Source organism: Vanellus vanellus (assembly GCF_965231255.1).
Source record: "Vanellus vanellus genome assembly, chromosome: 16".
In the NCBI taxonomy this organism is placed as follows: Eukaryota; Metazoa; Chordata; class Aves; order Charadriiformes; family Charadriidae; genus Vanellus; species Vanellus vanellus.
The window spans coordinates 2,810,230-2,831,320 of record NC_138921.1 but is presented as its reverse complement, the minus strand read 5'-3'; the positions used below and the strand labels follow the sequence as shown (position 1 = coordinate 2,831,320).

General features: G+C 43.4%; 1 protein-coding gene across 1 annotated transcript in view; it reads right to left on the bottom strand.

Moving 5' to 3' along the window:
* MED13L (mediator complex subunit 13L) overlaps positions 1-6,874 on the bottom strand; it is a 203,163-nt gene extending 196,289 nt beyond the window's left edge. The window contains exon 1 of the mRNA XM_082491423.1: positions 6,678-6,874. Within this exon, the coding sequence (XP_082347549.1) occupies positions 6,678-6,749 (72 nt within the window). The 5' untranslated portion in view covers positions 6,750-6,874. The remainder of the gene's footprint in view (positions 1-6,677) is intronic.
* Positions 6,875-21,091: the final 14,217 nt, after the last annotated feature.

Below are 21,091 nucleotides of genomic sequence, written 5' to 3'. Positions count from 1 at the left end.
TTTTTATTAGCCGGTCTCTCTTTGAAAATACTGGCTGATGTCAGGGAACTCCAGGAAAGAGGACCTATTTTTAAAGCAATACTCAGAGCTTAAAATGAAAGCAGTATAAAAGCTTGCCCTGGATTTGATTCAGGATCTGCTGTTGAAAATACTTGTGCACTTTCAAAACTGGTGATGCTAAACAGTAAATAATACTAAAACGAGCACGCTTCTAGGCAGAACAGTATTTTTTTTATATATTATTTGTGTTACTATGGCACCAACAAGTTGCAAATCCCACTATGCTCAACTCTACACAAAAGCATACTACTCTCCCACAGAACAGTACATGAATATACAGACTTGAAAGAATGTAAAACTATACTTGTCAGCCTTAACAACACCAGTCAGAAAAGACCAACCATCTATTCAGTGTTATTAGATTGTCTGCAGGATCCTACAAACAAGCTTAGGAGAAGGGTTTGTAGGACAACAATGGAGTAAGTCTGCAGACATCAACTGGCAACCTTCCACAAACACAAAGGAACTGGAAAAAAAAAAAAGATATTAATTTCTAATTTGATGATCCTGGTGTACATTGGAGTCAGTCAGTACTGAATGAAAAATAAAAGGCAGAGAAGGAATAGAGCTCAAGGCTTTGGAAGTGAACACACAGTAACTTTGGGGAGATGTAACCACAAGGGAAGACAATGGAAGAAAGCAGAAAGGTGCAACATGGTCCCAGTCACTGGATGCGAGACGAAATCTGTAGCAGCATTCTTGATATCATAGAATCATAGAACGGTTTAGTTTGGAAAGGACCCTGAAGATCATCGAGTTCCAACCCCCCTGCCATGAACAGGGACACCTCCAACTAGACCAGGTTGCCCAAGGCCACATCCAGCCTGGCCTTGAACACCTCCAGGGATGGGGCCTCAACAACCTCTCTGGGCAACCTGTTCCAGTGCCCTACCACCCTCAAAGTGAATATGAGCAGGGATATTTTAGTCAAACCCTGATAAAAAGATGCCACCAAAACTAAGGATGTAAAAGTGAGGACTGGAAGGGGTGGGGAGGTGGGTGTAGTTCCCTGTAGTGATCAGGGAAAAGTGGAGACGACAGGTTAAGCATTCTCATCCAATGAACAGAAAGCTTCAAACAAGCCTAGATGCTCAACTTACTACAAAGCCTAACATTCCAGTAACACTGATACTTTTAGGTATTTAAAAAACAGTGCATCTTTACACACACACCTTTAAAAAGGCATAACATTTTTGAAAACTTAGAGAGTAAAAATGAAAATAAATCCACAGAAATTCCTTCTTCATCAAGTGACCAAAGATAATCATGTTAACATCAGATATCTCATGTACCACAATTTTTTTTTTCCACTGCAGTTCAAAAATTTCAGTTTCTTTACATTTTTTCAGAACTGCATTGTCAAGAAGGAAAATAATATAAGGTCTACATATAGGACTAAAGAGTTCCTTCTTCACTGTCTCTCAGGAAGTGCTCCCAGAAGCAGAAGGGGAAACAAATTCAAGATCAAATGAAGCCGGGGGGGGTGGGGGTGGGGGATGAGAACGGGGGTTATGGTGTCAATACTGCAATAATTATGTAGAAAAATTCATAAATATGTATTTTCAGACAGTATTACAGCACCTGTAAATTGTGATTCTTAAGATATATTTAAGAAAAATCCTATGCACCTACATCAGCCTAATATTTGAGTATTTTCTTAATCATGTCAACTTTCACAACAGCTGTCTCAGCAAAGGACTCGTGTTGTCCCCAAAATAAGAACATGGTTATTGAAGGACTCACAGCCTCAGTGTACATGTACGTTCAGAAGATAATCAGGATTTCAAGAAAACCTCACTCAAATATTTCTTAGCGGCTAGCTCGGGGTTCTTTGGCATACTTCGCCCTTAATGGCAAATGTCCCTCCTGCTCACCCGATTTTCTTTGTGCAATATTCAGAAGAGGTGAGTTACCTAACCCAGAGTCAGTAATTCCACTCCCAAAGCCGGGCAAGCCAGCTGAACGTCGCTCCGTCCCAATCTCTTTGCAAATCTGGGTCTATTTTCTTCAAACTCACACCCATTAAACTGTCGAATACTCTGACAGGACATAATAAAACCCTACCACTGAAGTGATTTAAAACCTGAAATAATCTTTTATTAGCAGGAATACTTCTACTATTAGAAGTAGAAAATGTCATTTTTCTACTTCTATCCTGTTACCTAATAAAATTCAGGACAAAGATAACTGAAGAATCAAATACTTTTGCAAAACTTGAGAGGTTAATTCCGTTTCTTAGATATATATACATGTAAATTCACACCTACATAAAATTTCAAAAAGGCAAGACATCTACTACGTAGTGATGTAACATCCTGCTTGCCAAAACAACAGCCTACTGCTTGAAGCACTGCATTGATGATAATACAATAAGCAGGAATGACTACTGGTTAATTTACTGCTACTTATGGATTTGGTTGGGCAATCAACCATTTACTGCGAAGTCCTTTACTGACAATTATGCAACACCAAAGAGCACCTCACTGGCCATCTCTGCATTCCTAATCTTCATTTTCTGATGCCATGAAAAACCTTTCAGAAAATAATTCAAATGCCATCTCAGATTTCCTTGACTGCTTTCAGTTTCGTTATGAAAACGGCAACAAAATTCACTGATTGAGGTCAACAACTTCTGTTCCCGGTTGGGAACTGAAAAAAAGTAACAGCAACAGTGACCTTTAGAGTTTGTAAGTCTGCCTTGGAACATTAACTGGAACAAAGACACAATTCCTACTAAGCAGACCTTCCTGGCAGCAGGTTTCTGTAAGAACACATTTAAACAAGCAGTCACATCATCTTCCATACCAGCTTCTGTAAAGTCCTCTATAAATAGGTCTCACTTTCCAAGAAAACAATCACGTCTCTTCCAGGCTGAAGACTCCTACAGTATCTAATCTTTCACCACATGAAAGCTACTCCAAATTTCAGATCATTCCTGACACCCTTTGCTGTACTCTTTTTTCCAGCTCCAGCGTACGAAACGTTATGCAACTTCATCCCTATTTTCAGAGACTGACTTGTGCCTTTTGATCCATGGTGGCGGCTAAACCAGACAGTTGAGGAAACATCTTCATGCTTCGTGCAAGCCCTCACTGTCGTATGATTAACCCTTACTCACAGGAAAAAAATCAAATTAATTTCAGTAAGACTACTTTTATGATTAAAGATTATTCATAGGAAGACTGTTTGCCAGCTGGGTCTGAAGTTTTAATACAAAGCGTATTACCTCAGAACACTTTGTCTCTAAATAGTTATTAGACAACTCTTAATTAGTATTTAAATAAACTGGCCCTTAACAATGGCATATTAAATACTGTTTTGATAAACAGACATCCTTTTTCAGAAGCAGCAGCAGACACTGTGACTACTGCAAAAACAGAGTTAGGATAAATATAATTTGTCCTACTGCTGTGCTAGAATCCTAGCAATTTTGGAGAGAAAATGTATTTTTAATGAGCAAGCCCCCTAATCTGCTGTGTATGCCAGTATAAAAAAGTTCATATCTGAGATGTATTCTGATGTACAAATATGCAAGCTGGCCCTTATATCACCTTACTAAGAAATGCTTGACTTTTACAGGAAAATTCTAGATTTCTTTGTGTAGGTTGTTTGTGGGGTTTTTTCCCTGACAGGCCACGCAAACATTAACCCATTTTCTAGAAAAGCACCGGATTCCTGCTTCAATACAGAGTAACGCACAATACAGACAACAGCCCTTTGCGTCACTAAGTCCAGAGGGACACTTCATGAAACCCAACTGTGCAAGCCCAAGATCACACTCTGCCTCTGGCTATTCAAAGCTAAATTTCAAACCTTAACTTAAGGCTGCGCCTTCCCCTCACATGAAATATTTTGAGTTAAGAACATTCTATACATTCTGGACATCAGGGTATCGGTTACTAAAAAGCTTTTAGAAAATATTTTCCATAAAAAAGATTCAAGAGCAACAGTGGTGCCTAATCTCTCTCTAAAGATTGTCCACAGTCAACAGGAAAATAAGCAAAACATCATGAACTGTTAAACCACCCCAAATCCGCTACAGCAACCAGACAGACTCACCACAGAGCTCTGGCTTCTCTGGGGCGGGGAGATAGTGTTCCCTCTTCAACAAAACAAATGTTTGTGGGAAGAAATATTATTATTTAAACATAAACAAACAGAATCACAGTCGATTATAACTACTTCAGAACTGCAATTCTCCAGTCAAGAACATTTCTTTGTGATTCACACCCAAAACAAAGCCTGCAATAAAACAATTAACTCTAATTGTCAACTCCTAATAGCAGAATCAGTTTAAAAAAAGATTTGTAATCCACTTCATTCCTAAAAAATGAATGAATTCCCATCAACAGTTGATTTAGTTTGTGCATGTTTTCGTTCTGTTGCACTGAAAAAATAAATGATTACCAAAAGTTTCTCTAATTAGTAATCTAAACTACTGTAGCTTTAACACTTCATAAATTTTGAAAGGAATATGACAATTTGAGGTTAAAGGGTCGGTAGTGTTGGCCATATATTTCCAGTCTGTATTTCCTGTCTTAATATCTTGAACTGACAGATAAATCCTAACAAACATTAACATAATTTAAAGTAAATCCCCCTAATAGTTACTGTGTGTTTGCATATACACTATATTAAAAAAAAAAAAAAAAAACCAAAACTATTTCATTGGAATTTTTTTTTGCAACTAGAGCCAGAAAACAATAAAAACGTTACAGTTTCATACCTAGAACCACATTACAGGTATGGATACCTCCCACAAAATTACACAGGAGATAAAAGGGTTGCACGTTAAACTCATTATTATTACTAAACACACTTGCAAAAGAATTTTCCTAAACTTATTTCAATGCTATTACACACCCATTTAAAATTCAACATTTCCCTACTCTAGTAAGTTGGAGAAAAAAAGACCAAACTACAATAACCATGAAATAACTTCACTTTGTAATTTATGCTAATTGTACACCAACAATTATTTTTACCAGTGACAGATTTGCAGATTGCAACTCCATGAAAAGTTACACTACTCAATTTTCCATTAATAAATAGGGACTTCACAACCATCTGCACAGGACAAACCATTCACTGCCTTGCTCTTACAGACAGATACAATTGTCTTCCTCATGCTTTATTTTTCTTACTGGGTGAGAGCAGCGTATTCCAAATCCCCCTAACAATTCCCACATCTTGATACCTATAGCACTGCTATATATTTATAAATATTAGAAAATGCTATCAAACTGAAGCATAAATACAAACTTATATAACCTAGCAACTCAATAAAAAGCCAAAGCAAGAACTCCATTTATTCTCACAGAAGAACCTCTGGGCCAGTTTCCTAGCAGCATAAGTGACTATGGCTCTTGTCCCAGATTCTTAAAAGGTATGAGCAAAATAAAAACCAAACATACATACCATATAAAAAAAAAAAGGGCAAAATAATGACCATAGAGCAATAAAAGGTAAAAAACATAAAACAAAGAGCTTGATCATTTGCATTTTAAATTAATTTTTTTTCCCCTTAACTCCTACAAAGGAGCCAACAACAATCTCTTCCGTTCTATTCAAAAAAGAACAACATATGCACCCACCTCCAATTCTGGCAGAGCTCTGATGCGGGGAGGGGGTTATGCACCATAAATCTTTCATACATGCTATCCGCAAACTTGCATTACAAGTTTTTGTTTTAGCTATACCGTACCATGCACTACACATCCCTCCTCCCCTCAGACATCACCCTTGGTAGCACTAGAAGGCTCCTGATGATCAAACAGCCCTCTCGCTCACTCAGCTGTTGCCCAGCCACAAGGAATAATGTTCCTGTATGTATCAGGTAAAATAAAGCCCGGTATTTCCATATGGCTTTGTCCTTACACAGAAACAAATTGTTTTCTTGTTTTAAATTACAAATCTGTAGCTAGCCAAAACCGATAGCATAATTTCTGCAACATTAAACCACGCAGTATGAGTAGGAAGTTGTCAATTACCAGTAAGATGGGTAGACAGCATCTAGGCACTCAAGCTATCCGGCACACCACATTTACAGCTACTGTTTTTTTCTTCAGAGAAGAAAAAATTCGAAGGTTTGGGTTGTTGTTTTTTTTTTTTTTTTTTTTAGCCTCCTGCCCCAAGCACGATCTATGCAAAGAGGAGACCTCGCCGTAACAACAGCTGACGTGCAGTCACAAGAGCCCAGAGCGTGAGTCCGACAGACAATCACACTACATGACTGTTCGCCGCTGCTGCTGCTGAAATGGCGTTTGCCACGGTGAAAGGAAAGAAAAACCCCACAGTTCGGCAGGCACAAAGCACACAGGGCACGGAGTGCCAAGGGAGGCGGGGAGAAAAGGCTGTTTACCGGAGAAGATGGTCGCACATGCAGAGCGGACACACAATCCGCTCTCCCGTCGAGAGGAGCGCAGCCGGGAAAGCGATGCACACACTCGCAGCAAACCACGTTAAAGAGCAAAATAAACACGGGGAGCCGGGCCGGGGGAGGGGCCAGCGGAGGAGCAGCCCCACGGGCCCTGACTATAAAGCCCCCGGCAGCTGCACCCAACCGGCAAACTCGCTGCGCGGCCGGAGCCGCCGTTCCCCCGCCCGCGGGCACTCACCAGCGAGAAGAGGTTGGAGTGACAGTCCTCCAGGCTGGCCCCGTTCGCCACCCAGTTGGCCGCTGCAGTCATGATCCTCGGCGAGCCCGGCCGCCAGAGCGGGGCATGTCTGAGGAGACGGGCCCGGCGCGGGGGCAGAAGCAGCAGGCGCTCCCGGCTGCGGCCCGCGCCTCCGCTGCCCGGGGCGGCAGCCGCGGTCCGGCCCCTGGCGGCGGGCGGAGCGGGGCAGCGCGGCCGGCAGGGGGCGCGCCGCGGGCGGGGGGGGCCGGCCCGGCCGCCGGGGGGGCGCGATCCTCGCTACCCGCCCCCGGCCGGCGGGTAATCCTCAAGGCGCGGGGCCCCTCTCCGGCGGGGCGCGGGGGGCGTCTCGGTCCGAGCCCCTCGGCGGGCAGCGGGGGCGGGGGGGGGAAAGCCTCCTCCGGTGCTCCAGGCCGCCTCAGCGCCGCCGGGGCGGAGAGAAGAAAGGGGGGGGGGCCCGGGGCCCTCCTTCCGCGTCCAGGTCTGGCCCCCCCCCGGCCGGGGCACGCGTTGCGGCGGCGGGGGAGGAGAGGGGAGGGCCTCCTGCCGCGGCCCGCCGGCGGCCCCCGCGGGACCCGGGCGGGGCGGGGGAGGGTGCCGGTCCCGGGCAGTGGCGGCGGCGGCGGGCGGGGGGCGCTGTCTCGCGTGCCGGCGGAGGCCGTGTCCCCTCCCCTCCCCGCCCGGCCGCCCCTCGCTGCTGCCGCCGCTGGCTGTGGGTGGATGGTGTTTTCCTTCTCCTCCTCCTCCTCCTGCTGTTGCTGCCGCTGCCGCCGCCTTGTTTACGCTCCGTGCGGGACTCCCGGTGCTGCGGGCGGCGGGCGGCAGCCCCGGCCCAGAGAGGGAGCACTGTCCCTGCCCGTCCTCGCCCCCCTCCGCCTGGCGCTGCCCGCCCAGCGGCCCCGCTCACCCGCTCCTCCTCACACACTCGCCTCTGCCTCTCTCCACTCTGACAGCAATGGCGGCCGCCAGGCGCAGCTCGCCTCGCCATTGGCCGCCGCCGCCCCACGTGACGCGCGCCGGAGGGCGGGGGCCCGGCGCTGGGGCTCCCCCCGGCCCCTCCCTCCGCCGCGCCGGCGCCCGCCGGGCCGCTGGGGGCGCGCGGGAGCGGGGGGCGGGAGGGCGCGCGCTGCGGCGGCGCCGGGGGAGGCCGCGGCGGGGCCGGGCGGAGCCCCGCTCCCGGGGGGGGTGTCCCGCTCCCGGGGGTGTCTGTGCCGCGCCCGGGGGGTGTCCCGCTCCCGGGGGGTGTCGGTGCCGTTTCCGGCGGGCCCCGCCCTCCGCCGCTCGGGACGGGACAAACTTTCTCGCTGCCGGTGTGGCGGCCCGGCGGCTCTCCGGCCGCCCCGCGGCGAGGGGTACTCACCGACAGAAAACGGTATTTGAAAGGAGTCGTCCCCGGCGGGCGGCGGCGGAACCCTCGGCCGTGCGCGGCCCCGCTGCCGTCTGTCCGTGGCTGCGCCGCCGCCGAACACCCGCGGGTGTTCCCGCAGCACCTGCGGAGTGTCAGAGGCATTTAAAACCGGGTTCAAAACGTACACGTCCATCCCCGTTTTTGAGCCCGGCACCCACTCGCCCCCCCAGAGCTGCCCCCGCACAGGCAAGTTGCAGCCCAAGCGCTGCAGAGCACCCGAAGGGTGACCCCGCGCAAACCCCGAACGGCCCCACGTTCCCTTCATCCAGAACGGCGTCTAAGGCATTGCGTACGGTTATTTTTTCATAAAAGGAACTGAAAAACACCTAACAGTTAAACAAAGAAATGGAGTTTATTCCTGTAATATTCATGGTCCGGAGAAGAAGAAAGGACGGGCACAAAACAATAAATATTAAATACTTTGTTTAAAATAAAACATGTGATTCATAACATTTTTTTTTTCCACTGTCCCTAATGACCCTTTGGTTCTAACCGGTGGGAGCCCGACCTGCTCATGCAGCTTAAAGCTCACCTGCCTGCCTTTCTCAACAACAGGAGTGTTCCACGGGTGACAGAAAGCAAATGTTGCTGCTTAAAAGACGAAGATCGTTGAGCGATTCGGCATCAGCTGTAATCAAAAACACAGCACATTTTCAGTGATCTGATTCAGTGGAAAAAGTTCCGCCTCTGCGCTCAATGGCAGCTTTCCTTATCATGGCTTTAATCTTATTTAGGCATCTTTTTTTGCAATTTACTTTTCTTCGTAATAAATTAAGATTAGCATCTGTTCTAATGACGGAATGGAGTTTGTTTGGACTCACCTCGTGGTAACAAATCTCCTAACGCAAACAAGCACCGCAGCCATTTAGCTAAATTACGTACGCAGAGCGACAGAGAGAATTTAGGCCAAATTTCCACCAAGACCAGTGTTCTCACCACGTGCATTCTTCGTCTGACAAATCCGATCCGTCGCGCCCCATTCCCATCACCAGCACTCCGAACGGGAATTCTGGTCCTGCAAAGACCCGGCCTATATTAGTGAGAGCAAAAGTGGTTTTGAAACACACAAATGAAATACATTCAGTTACAAATGCAATATATTTATTTTTTCACACCTATTAACGGAAGCAAAGCCCAGACTCACCCCAGGGAGAGGCTTTTATCCTCCTGCAGTTCATTTAGGGGAATCAAAGCGGCGCAAAGGCGGTGCCAAAGCCCCAAACTGATAAGGGGCAAAGCTGTCAGAGCAGCCAAACTGCCACGGTCAGCCATGGCTTGCTACGGCCTGGCAATCCCAAACCAGGAGAGTACCTTGGACCACGCTGCTACCCTTTCTTTTGGCAACGGGTCTTGTAAACAGAGAACACAATCTGACACTTGAAAATACGTCAAGCAACACGTATTAACCAACAAAGGCTAAAAAACCACATCTTTCCGCATTAAAATAGCGGCTCTCTGTAAACACACTGCAGCATCAGTTATCCATCCTACCGCTAAATGATGCCCAGGGTACAACAAACACTTTTATGAAGTATTCGCTCTATTTCTGGAATAAAAGAACATTCCTTATCATGAAAAAAAAAATACTTTCTTATTATAGAAATATTTTGAAATTGAGAATCACATTATTGCGTGTCCCAGAGAAAGCTAACAATACTGTGCAGAACGAGACGCTGCGGAATTCATGTTTCTTCCATATGCTGCTTACCCTCCAAATGGTATTTCCAGTTGTCAGCATTCCTCTTCTGGATCTTCCAAGTAGAGATGACTTATTATGCTTGATTTTCTCATTAAATTGTGGGGTCTAACACATGGTTTAGATCCATTTTCATGGGGAGAAATGTTAATATACTCACACTATGCTGCGTTGGCCATTTTTCAGGATTCTTACGAACGTTAACTACTCTTCAAATTAAAAATATTTTAGCATAATTAAATTACCTGTAATGGGTCAATGTTCTGAAGTTGAAGAGCTGCTGCTCGCATTTGGGAAAGGCTGCTGGTCAAACATTTTAACCACGTCCCTGCATTGCAAAGCTCGTTTTGTTTTTAAAATTAAAAAAGACAGCATGTCTTTAAGTAGTCTGCCAGTTACTTGACTTTATATATTACGTTCAGTGACCACAGACGAGAGAAATCATTACAGTCTCACCGTTCCCTTCACAGTACCAGACCAGGAAAGTTCCCTTGCTGTCTTCTGACAATAGTGTTACTTAAAACAGAAATTGTTGCACTTACAGATATCATATACAAGTAGAAGTGACACTTGCTCATGCATAATTATCCTAGATGGTATGTGGTGGAACGTGTTTCCCAACTCAGGGTATTTAAGTTTTATTCCCTGTGTTCTTTTACGTCTTTTTAAAATTTGATCAATGAACCTGAACAATAACATCATGTTTTCTACTTTAACGAAAGTGTATTTTTCTCCTAGTAGTAAGATACAGGAGCTTCTTAATTAATTCTGCCAATGTATTAACTTGCAAGCTGCAATTCCAAAACTCAGACGCAGAAAGGAGCTTCCAGACTCCTGGAGATGAGCTGGGTCACACTCAGCCTTCACCCCACAGAGCGGACAAGCGCTCTGGGAAGGAGCCAGCTACCTACCCTTACAAAATTAGTCCAAATAGGGATAGGCGAGCTTATTTTATTCCAGAACAACTTACCCAGAGCTTACAGTCATGATCAAACCTGTTCTTCCAGGAGGATGGCTCAGCAGTTTCGTAGACTTTGCTTTCACCAGCAGGTGTTGCTTATGCTTCAAACTAAACATGGAGGAAGGAACAAAGATGTCAGGAGGCTAAAGCAAAGCTAGAATGTCAAGCAGTTGCTTGGGTTTATTTTCTCTTAAAGTACGACCACTTTGCTGTACTTCCAAGTACAGCACTAGATTCAGACAGAGCTCTCCCAACGCTGGGTATGGAGAGTTTGGCCCTTCTTACACCAGTAACGGAACTGGAGCTCAGCCAAGTTTTGTCGCTGTCAAAAAGAAGCAGTGTTTGACATTTCATGCCAAAACCCACTCATTTCTAGGTAAAACGTATTTTTCCCACGTACTTGAGTTAGACATGATGGTTATTCCCTAGCACAAATTCCAGCTTTTGCAGCTTAAGTAAGGATTGTCCTGTGTCTAATTTAATCAAGTGTCATTTTTGCTGTTTTCTAAATGGTCTTCTCAGTTGCCTACAATTGCCCACTAATGGAAACAACAGGGTGAGGGAGAATGACATGAGACTCAAATTATGAATATAATACAAGCAAATGGTTTTAACTATTCTCCATATCAAAAAAGCATCAAAGAACATAATTTTGTTTCCCCCCTGCTCTTGAGTTGCTTTTAAATGAATTCTGCTCAAGCTAGTAATTTCATTGACGATGCCTAAAACTCAAAGAATTTTAGAAGTTCTTTGTCCATGATTTATGTAGTTTGTTAGTCAATGTTCTTGTAATACAGTGCAGATGAACAGCCTAATTTCAGGTATGTTTCCAGCGGTCTCATTGTCTACATTTTACAAGGTTGCATTAATTTCTTAAGTGTTTTTTAATTCATCCAGTAGCTATATTTTTTGTTGAAGTGTTTATAAATAAGAACTTGTAATAATTTTGGTTTTAAACCAAAAACCTTTACTTCTACAAATTAAAGACTTATGAATAAAAAAAGCTCAAAACAACCAAACTACTTCACTGGCATAAACAAATTAACAGCATCTAATTTTAACAGAAAAAATATTAAAAAAAAAATAATCACACATTAAATCCATACTAAATAGTTTTTTTTAATAAAAAAAAAAATAAAAACAACAAACCCCACTGATAATCTACAGATGGCCTGTAAACTAACATCTTAAATTTAATTTTATTAAGCTACAGGAATGGCTACACTAGTAAGTTTATTTATTCCTAGTAAAGATAAAAAATTACCTGAGTTTTAAAACAAGATACTGATTTTCTGAAGGGACGGGTACTTCTATCTAAGAGGCAAATAAATACCTAGGCAAAAGATTTGTTTCATAGGATCATAGAATGGTTTGCGTTGGAAAGGACCTTAAAGATCATTTCCTTCCACCCTCCCTACATGGGCAGGGACATCTCCCACCAGCCCAGGTTGCTCCAAGCCCCGTCCAACCTGGCCTTGAACACCTCCAGGGATGGGGCAGCCACAGCTTCTCGGGGCACCCTGCCCCAGGGGCTCACCACCCTCACAGCCAAGAATTTCTTGCTGATATCTAATCTAAATCCCCCTTCTTCCAGTTTAAAACTGTTCCTCTTCATCCTGTCACTCCCCTCCCTGATTAAGAGTCCCTCCCCAGCTCTCCTGGAGCCCCTTTAGGCACTGGAAGGGGCTCTGAGTTCTCCCCAGAGCCTTCTCTTCTCCAGGCTGAACCCCCCCAACTCTCCCAGCCTGTCCTCTCAGCAGAGGGGCTCCAGCCCTCATATCATCTTTGTGGCCTCCTCTGGCTCCACTCCAAGAGGTCCATGTCTTTTTTATGGTGTGGGTTCCAGAAGTGGACGCAGTACCACAGAGCAGAGCAGAGGGGCACAATCCCCCCCTCGCCCTGCGGGCCACGCTGCTGGGGATGCAGCCCAGGATCCCGGTGGCTTTCTGGGCTGCCAGCACACATTGCCGGCTCATGCTGAGCTTCTCATCCGCCAACACCCCCAAGTCCTTCTCCTCAGGGCTGCTCTCAAGCCATTCTCCAACTAGCCTGTGTTTGTGGTTGGGATCGCCCCCACCCATGTGTAGGACCTTGCACTTGGCCTTGTTGAACTTTATGAGGTCTTCACAGGCCCACCTTTTAAGCCTGTCCAGGTCCCTCTGGATGGCATCCCTTCCCTCCAGTATGTCAACCGCACCACACAGCTTGGTATCATTAGCAAACTTGCTGAGGGTGCACTTGGTCCAACTGTCCACAACGCCAACAAAGATGTTAAACAGCACCGGTCCCAGTACCAACCCCTGAAGAACACCACTTGTCACTGCTCACCACTTGGACACGACCACTACTTTTTGAGTGCAGCCATCCAGACAGTTCCATATCCACCGAGTGGTCCATCTGTCAAATCCATGTCTCTCCAATTTAGAGAACAGGATAGTTTGGGTTGGAAAGGACCTTAAAGCTCATCACCTTCCAACCTCCCACAAAGCGGGACACAAATGCTTTGCACAAGTCCAGGTAGATGACGTCCTCCCAGGCTACCTGTCCCTGCTACCACCCTCTGTATGCTTCCTTTTTCTCTTTGAGGTTGTCCAGGAGCTCCTTGTTCATCCATGCAGGCCTCCTAGCATTCTTGCCTGACTTCCACTTTGTTGAGATGCATTGCTCCTGAGCTTGGAGGAGGTAGTCCTTGAATATTAACCAGATTTCTTGGGCCCCTCTTCCCTCCATGGTTTTATCCCGTGTTACTCTACCAAGAAGATCCCTGAAGAGGCCAAAGTTTACTCTCCTGAAGTCCACGGTAGTGAGCTTGCTGCTTGCCCTCCTCGCTGCCCTAAGGATTCTGAACTCCACCATTTCATGGTCACTGCAGCCAAAGCTGCCCTTGAGCTTCACATTCCCCACCAGCCCCTCCTTGTCGGTGAGAACAAGGTCCAGCATGGCACCTCATCTTGTTAGCTTCTCAATCACTTAGAGAAGGAAGTTATCACTGATGCATTCCAGGAACCTCCTGGATTGCTTACGCCCTGCTGTGTTGTCCCTCCAAGAGATATCAGAGTGATTGAAGTCCCCCATGAGGACCAGGGCTTGTGAATGTGAGGCTGCTCCTATCTGCCTATAGAGGGCCTCATCCACTCGCTCTTCCTGGTCAGGTGGCCTGTAGCAGACCCCCACTGTAATATCACCTGTCCCTGTCTTCCCTTTAATCCTGACCCATTGTTTGTAGAGAAGTTGTTCGTGAGGCCCACAGTTTAAGTTCTGCTAGTGATTAGAGTGTGGTCTTTCAATGAGAGATCCTTGCTTACATCATTATCAATAAATACCGCAAGACCGATCCATGTAGTCTGTTTACAACCATCCTTAACTAGAGAAAATAGCTATAGAAATGAAGTCTATTTTTAAACAAAACTAATAACATGGATTATTTTATAGTGCACAAAAGCAAGTCAAACACATTCCATATGACTCCAAACCTTCCCAGCTGATGCTGTCTGAGATTTTTATAGTGCTACCATTCACCGGTATCTAAGCACTATCCTTTGACAACCAACAGCAGCAAGGACAGTCTGCTGGGACTCCATGGAGTTCTGGTTCTTTTCCTTTTCCAGGATGAAGAAAAGACCAAATGTAGGCTACTGCCAAATGTGATGCTAGTTCCCACAGTAGCTATACTGCAGGGATTTTGCAAATGCCTTTCACAAATAAACAGCTTCAGTTGACTAAATCTGTCGATGTCACTGGGACTACTTAGGTGAACAAGCTTCTCACAAGGCACCCCTGTTTCAGGGTCAGGATTGCATGAGGGTTCAGAAAAGCACACACATGGCACAGGTCAGTGTTACAACATACCTCTTGAGAGTTATACACATGAAAATTCCCAGAAAATTATTTTATTTGCTCGTATGAACACTATACTAACAGTACCTATTAAGGAGCAGTTTGAGGAAAGATAAATGACCTGGAAAGCCAATTTTGGGAAGTTTTTCACACCTACAAGATAACGTTGAAAGACATCTGCAAAGTGTTGTAGAAGACTTCAATTAACTGAAGGTCACCTCATTAGGAAAGTGAAAAGATAAAAAGTAGAAGTTAATAGGTGAGTCATAATGACAAGAATGAGACATTTAAGCTTACTCTGGTGACGCCGCCATAAAGCTGTACCAAGGAGTTAAAAGAAAGCGCTCCTATATTTTTATCAGAAAACAGACAAATTACCTTAGTAGCTCCTTGTTCTCTGGATTGTAAAAGATAGGAGAGAGGCAGGAAAGGAAGCCGTGGCAGGCAAGAGGAGCCTAGACAAGGTCTTTTACTGTCTAGAAAGAGAAACGGTCATCTCTTACTGTTATGGATGAAGTAGCAGCAGGAGTTGAGTGAGAGCAGTGAAGAGTGGTATGAACAGAGGGGTGAGCAGTGAAAGGAAGGCAGGCGTCACAAGTGCCCGACTAGTTATAAAGAGTAATACTAGTAGCATGGTGCCTTTACTAGTGATGAAAGCGTGAGGGAGTCAGGAAAAAAGGATGGCTACATTTGGCCACGTGAAGTTTAAATTGCCAGCAACTAATTCGAGAAAAGACAAGGAAGGTCTCTAGAAATATGGCTTTGGATGGAAGGATAAAAACAGTTCAGGTGCAGAGAAGTACATTGATTTCTTTCCCACATCATGCTGATATTTAGATGACATTTCAGGTAGAACTGGTAGGGATGAAGCAAATAGCAAAATGCAAACCGTTACTTTCAAGAAAATGTAATGCTAAAAATAAAAGCTGTCGGAAATAGTAATAGATAAGATTAAAAAATAAAGCTTTAGGCAGTCCCAGATATGATGTCCCATTTGACAGTCAAAACGCTATCGCTGTGGTAGCAAGCTTTCACCTGGGTTTCTTTTGTTTTTGTTTTTTTTTTTAAAAGGAGAATGCTCTGCGTGTTACAGAAGCCTTTGAGAATTTAAGGTGTAAGTGGTATAAGTTGCAGTATATAGCGAACTGGCCAGCAAGATCTTGCAAAGGCAACTACCAAAGGAAGACAAAGGAACGTGTTTATTTTTAGTTGGGGATAAGGAACAGTTTTGTGCATCAGCATGCCCTGTTGGTTTCTGTGAGACACGTTTGTAAATTCTCATTTAAATATTCTGTAGAACCAAAGCAAATGAACTATTTGGAAACTCAGAAAGAAGCAAATGACAACTGAAACTATGCAGGAATAAAAGGGGAGCATGATTTAGGCTGAGCAAAATGGCAAATACTTTTTAATTGTAAATTATTTTTGTACTCAAAAGAGGAAAGAATTGTGATGTTGGCTAGATACCTCGCATTATGAATAAACATACCTGAGTTTCTAAAGGATTTAATAATCTAACATGAAGCGCCTGCTAGCCCTCTAGGCAGAGGATGGGCCTGTTGGGTCATGGTTTCGTACCATCAAAGAGATAGATTTCATCTTTCAGATGTTGTTGTGCTCGCTTGGTAAGAATTCAGCTTATTAAAAGGTGTTAAATAAGATACAGGATAAAAATACTACAAGAGAAAAAAAAAAGAAAATATTTAAGGCTAAAAGGCAAAGTAAATATGGAAATAACATTTGGCAAACCCATTCTGAGAACAAAACTCCAAGTCTAGTTATTGGAATAGATTATAGGGTAACTCTGGATGGGTGATGGAGCTTGATGTGCTATGACCTTGGAAGCAGCCAGTCAGGCAACACCCCATGCTGCACATGTGGAATGTGCAGCTTTTGGCATGGGAGCTCAAATATTAAAATTGGCCCATAAACCTGAGTAGAGTTTTCAGTGTTTAAGAATCTTATTTTATCTGGATTAAAGTCCTCTTCCCCTTTGGCATTAGAAGGTGTTTATGGCTGTAAAAACAAGAATTGCAAAATATTGCTCTGAAATATATCTGGACTGCTCCTGCCAAGCTTACGAGGTTTACTTTGCAGCTTGAAATTAAAACAGAAAAAAAAAAAAAATCAGCCAGGTACAGTATGACCTTTCTAGACAAAGTGTAGTAAAAGTATGAGCAAATGGCAAATTAAGTATATCACTCAAAAAAAAAAAAATTCTAAACCCATTTTGCTTTACTGTGAGGGAAAAGATAAGATACAGTTTTTGTTGTAAGCCCTAAGAAATATTTGCTTTTTTATAAGTCATGCTCAAGTTCTGTTGCAAAAAAGATGAATAAAAACTATGGCTGATGGTCTGTGATCACTGACCACATTAGAGCCTGGACTAATGTAGCGCTCTCTCTATTTGTCCTCTGTTACCTTCCAACTCTTCCCCCTTCAAATATTCATTCTTTCTTTTCTAGAGTTATTGTTCCTCTTGTTGCAAGTGGTGTAATTTCCAAGCTGTAGTATTAAGTTCATCTAATGGATCCACAATCCTTCTGCAAAGTGAAGCACTATGAAGAAACTAAAAAACACCCCAAAACCCAAAAAGATCTTAATTTAAAATGTTATGTCATGTTATGATCTAGAAAAGGGAGCTGATAACCACTTTGCTTTTATACTGATGACATGGAATTATACTGGGGCCTGATCCTGCAGTTATAAGTGAAAAAAAGCTCTGTGAGAGTTGACTTTAACACCTCCTCATAATTGTTTGACATTTCGGATTGTACTCTGGCATAAACACTTTCACACACTGGTGGAAGAAAAAACAACTAGTTCCTTTAGAAGACAGAATAACAGAGCATCCGCACTATCAAAGCCTTGGCTAGAGCGTTTCTTTATGGATAGACGGAAACAGTTGCCACAATCTGAAAAGTATGATAAACTCTGCCTTGACAACAGCTCTAGAACTTCAGGCCTTTAGTAACCAGTGCGCAAAGTCTTTACAAGTAAGGAAAAATCTTTACTATTTCATTGCACTTACACCCATCATTCATGTTCAAGTACTTTTAGGCACTATTAAATTTGAATTGTCAATTCTTCCTCTCCTTTCCTCTAGATTTATTTTTCTTATCATTAACAGTGTATCTTAATGTAGCACTCCCACATTTTTTGCTTCTAGATTTCTGCGGCTAAAAAGTTATGTTGCAAACTAATACGAGAACAAAACATTAAACAAGTTTTGGATCTGAAGAGGGTGTGCAGCTGTTCATGCTCTATCCTGAACAAAACAAGCAGTCACTGAGCGTTTATGAGATAAACAGAAACCAGTTTGAAGTAGGTGCCAGTCACAGACTTTACCATTTAAAGAAAGATTAAGGTTCAGACTCACATCCCTGAAAATAACTCATCTAAAAACTGAACAAAGTAGTCAGTCACAGGTGCACTGACAGAAACGTAAAGGCTATGTCTGTGCACTTCACTCCGGGCAGGCACACACATTTCAATATTTGCAATATTTTCTATTTTATTCACAGTTTATGCCTGTTCTCTCTTCTGTCTTTCTTACCCCCCATCCCATTCCAAATTGGGAGCCTGCACAGCTAGTGAGGACCCACTGAAGGCTCATCAGTAATAATGAGATTGAATAAGAAATGTTCTGGTTTACATTCTGTTACCACTCTGACCTCGTTAAGGCCCTTTTGTTCTGGACCCTTAGTATCAGGACTTGCCTTTGGCCACAAAGCTGTCAAGTTCACTTACAGCTCAGTTAGAAGAAATGTAAATCAAAGCAAATAGTAAGCTATAGCTAAATTCGGCTTATAAAACAAATATAAATGCTATTTTTACAGAAAACAAAACATATGAAAGGTGAAGCTTGCTCTGTGAAAGTTCCAACCATTAAAATAATTTACTGGATAACTTTGATGTTCATTTTCTTCAGTTGTAAGCATTCAGTGATCCATCAACCGCAGATAAATGTTGTGCTGAAAGCTTTTGCTGAAATTATGCGAAGGAATAAAAGAATTAGAGACATAAGACTTCCATAGATGCCCTGTGTTGACATCCCTGTTTCCAAGCCCTATTAAATGAAACAACTAATTTCTCTGAGATTTTAAGGTTTCAAAAGCCCTGATTTAAAAAGAATTACACAGTAAATCCTATTTATTTTACTACCACTCCTACTACCAAAAATGTAACATATTAGCCGTATAAGAAATTATACTCATATATAATAAAATATTTCAACTGCTTTTAATTTAATCAACTGCTTTCTTGATTACTTGAGAAACTAGCCATGGCTTGAAATGTTTGTTTAAAGGGAACCTATCTTTCAGACTGCTAGGCAAGCTTAGAGATATCTGCTCATCCTTCTGTTTCTCTGCAGCCCAGTGAATTTGGGATTTTTCTGACACTCATTGCAGGAAGAAACTGAAAGGGTTGTCTTTGCATGACAAATAATGAAATGACTTACACAGTGATATCTATTGTTTTTCTATGTAGAGATTGAAGCCTCTTGGCCTCATGTAAGACGTACAACATAAGTAATACCTACATACCAAGTCAGTTGATAATTTTTGCTGAAAATCCTTTGACCGAGATTTTATGCAAAAGAGCAATGAAAAATTTGAATGGATTTGCAAAGCCAACTGGAAAGAGTAACAATGACCTGACCACAACAGGAGCGTGCTTTCTGGCCCAAAGCGAGCAGCTGTCCTCGCCTTCTCCTGGTTTACCTTCCACTGCCCACTTTGACTACGAGGCAGTAGTTCAGATTAGCGACTGCATTTTCTGAAGCCGCAGCTGATCCTGTTTTAGTCTAATCAGGGATGACCTTCAGCTTTCTGGCACATGGACCTAACTTGGGCAAAGATCAACTCTGCTGATTTAAACAAACCCTTCTACTCGTATTAGGAAACACGTAGTGCTTTTACTTGCTGATTATTTCACATTTGTTGAGCCTTTATGGATACAAACTTACTCTGAAATGTGGGATTTTTTTTTAGTTAGAAGTATAGCGAGTGTTGCTAACAGATTTTTTTAAATGATTGACAAAGCTACAAGTCGCGGCACACTGCAGTGTCTAAATTCTGTTCTAGAACTCCAAGCTAATACAGTATTTGACAAAACACAGTTGGTGTTCCAAATTTGTATTTGGAAGAAATATTTTTGTGTAAAATCTAAACTAAAATCATAGCTGTATAGTTTGATCAAATGATAAACTCAGGTGTAATAATTCTACTGAATCTCTAGTTTGGGCTCTTAATGTTAAAGCAGTATGATGGGCTGTATGAATGCAGACAAATAATTATTTTGTTGTTGTTTACCACTGTAAATACATTAAACCTTTACTAAGATTCAACAGGATGCAAACCCCTGAGTTGCAGGCTGAGAACATGCCCAGCCTACAGTTCGGCCTTGTAATTATTTGCAAATGAAGAGTTAGGCACGGCACTCACATATACATGCAATACCTTCCAAAAGGGGAGCCTCCCCAGCCTATTTCTCAGCATGCCCAGAGAGGTTGTTGAGGCCCCGTCCCTGGAGGTGTTCAAGGTCGGGCTGGACGTGGCCTTGGGCAACCTGGTCTAGTGGGAGGTGTCCCTGCCTATGGCAGGGGGGTTGGAACTCGATGATCTTCAAGGTCCTTTCCAACCTAAACCATTCTAGGATTCTGTGCAATATTCTGATCACTTATCAGAATATTAAAAACTCAGAAGATATCAAAACTGAAGAAAGGAATTGGGAGGATGAGAGCTGGATAACATTTCTAGCAATATCCTGAGTTCACTTTGGGGTTTTAGGCAAACCAATTGGCTTCTGGGTGACTGTCTGCAATACAGGTCAAATATTTTAGGTAATACTCACAGATTTTAAATGAAGGATTATATTATTATCACAGAAAGTTACTCTAGAATACTATATTTGAAGTAATGATACCCTGTGAGCACTCAAGCATTCATTCAGGAGGTATCAAAGTCAACAGAGTTCCTTTAAATTCAGTTTTTAAGTATAACATGAGCTGTGGTGCTTTAACCTGTACACAAACTTTACGCCCGAACAGTTAGAAAATCACTGTGGTGTTACGTGTGTCTTATCAACTGCAGAAATTCAGAGGTACGCTCATAATGATTCTGCTATTCCACCTCACTTAGAGACAACTCGCTTTCAATAAATTACGTGTAACATCACTGCAGAGTTTTAATGTTCTATTTAAACAAAGCGCAACAGCCCACGTCGAAAGCGTGGTATGTATCAAACCCAGGACGTGGTGAGCCCCGCTCCTGCAGATCAGTTTCTGTGAGCAGGGGTCAGTTAGTTGGGCAGCGCAGAAATAACTCCTCAACCCTGCTAGCTGGACCATTCCTGTCTCTGGTAATTACTTCTACTCGGAGATGCCTGCCAAATTCTTCCCAGTGGACATATGGTCTCAGCAGGTAGGAACAGGCCGAAAGTGCTTTTCTTGCACTGACGTCAGTGGGGGAAGTATGACTGAATTCGGCTCC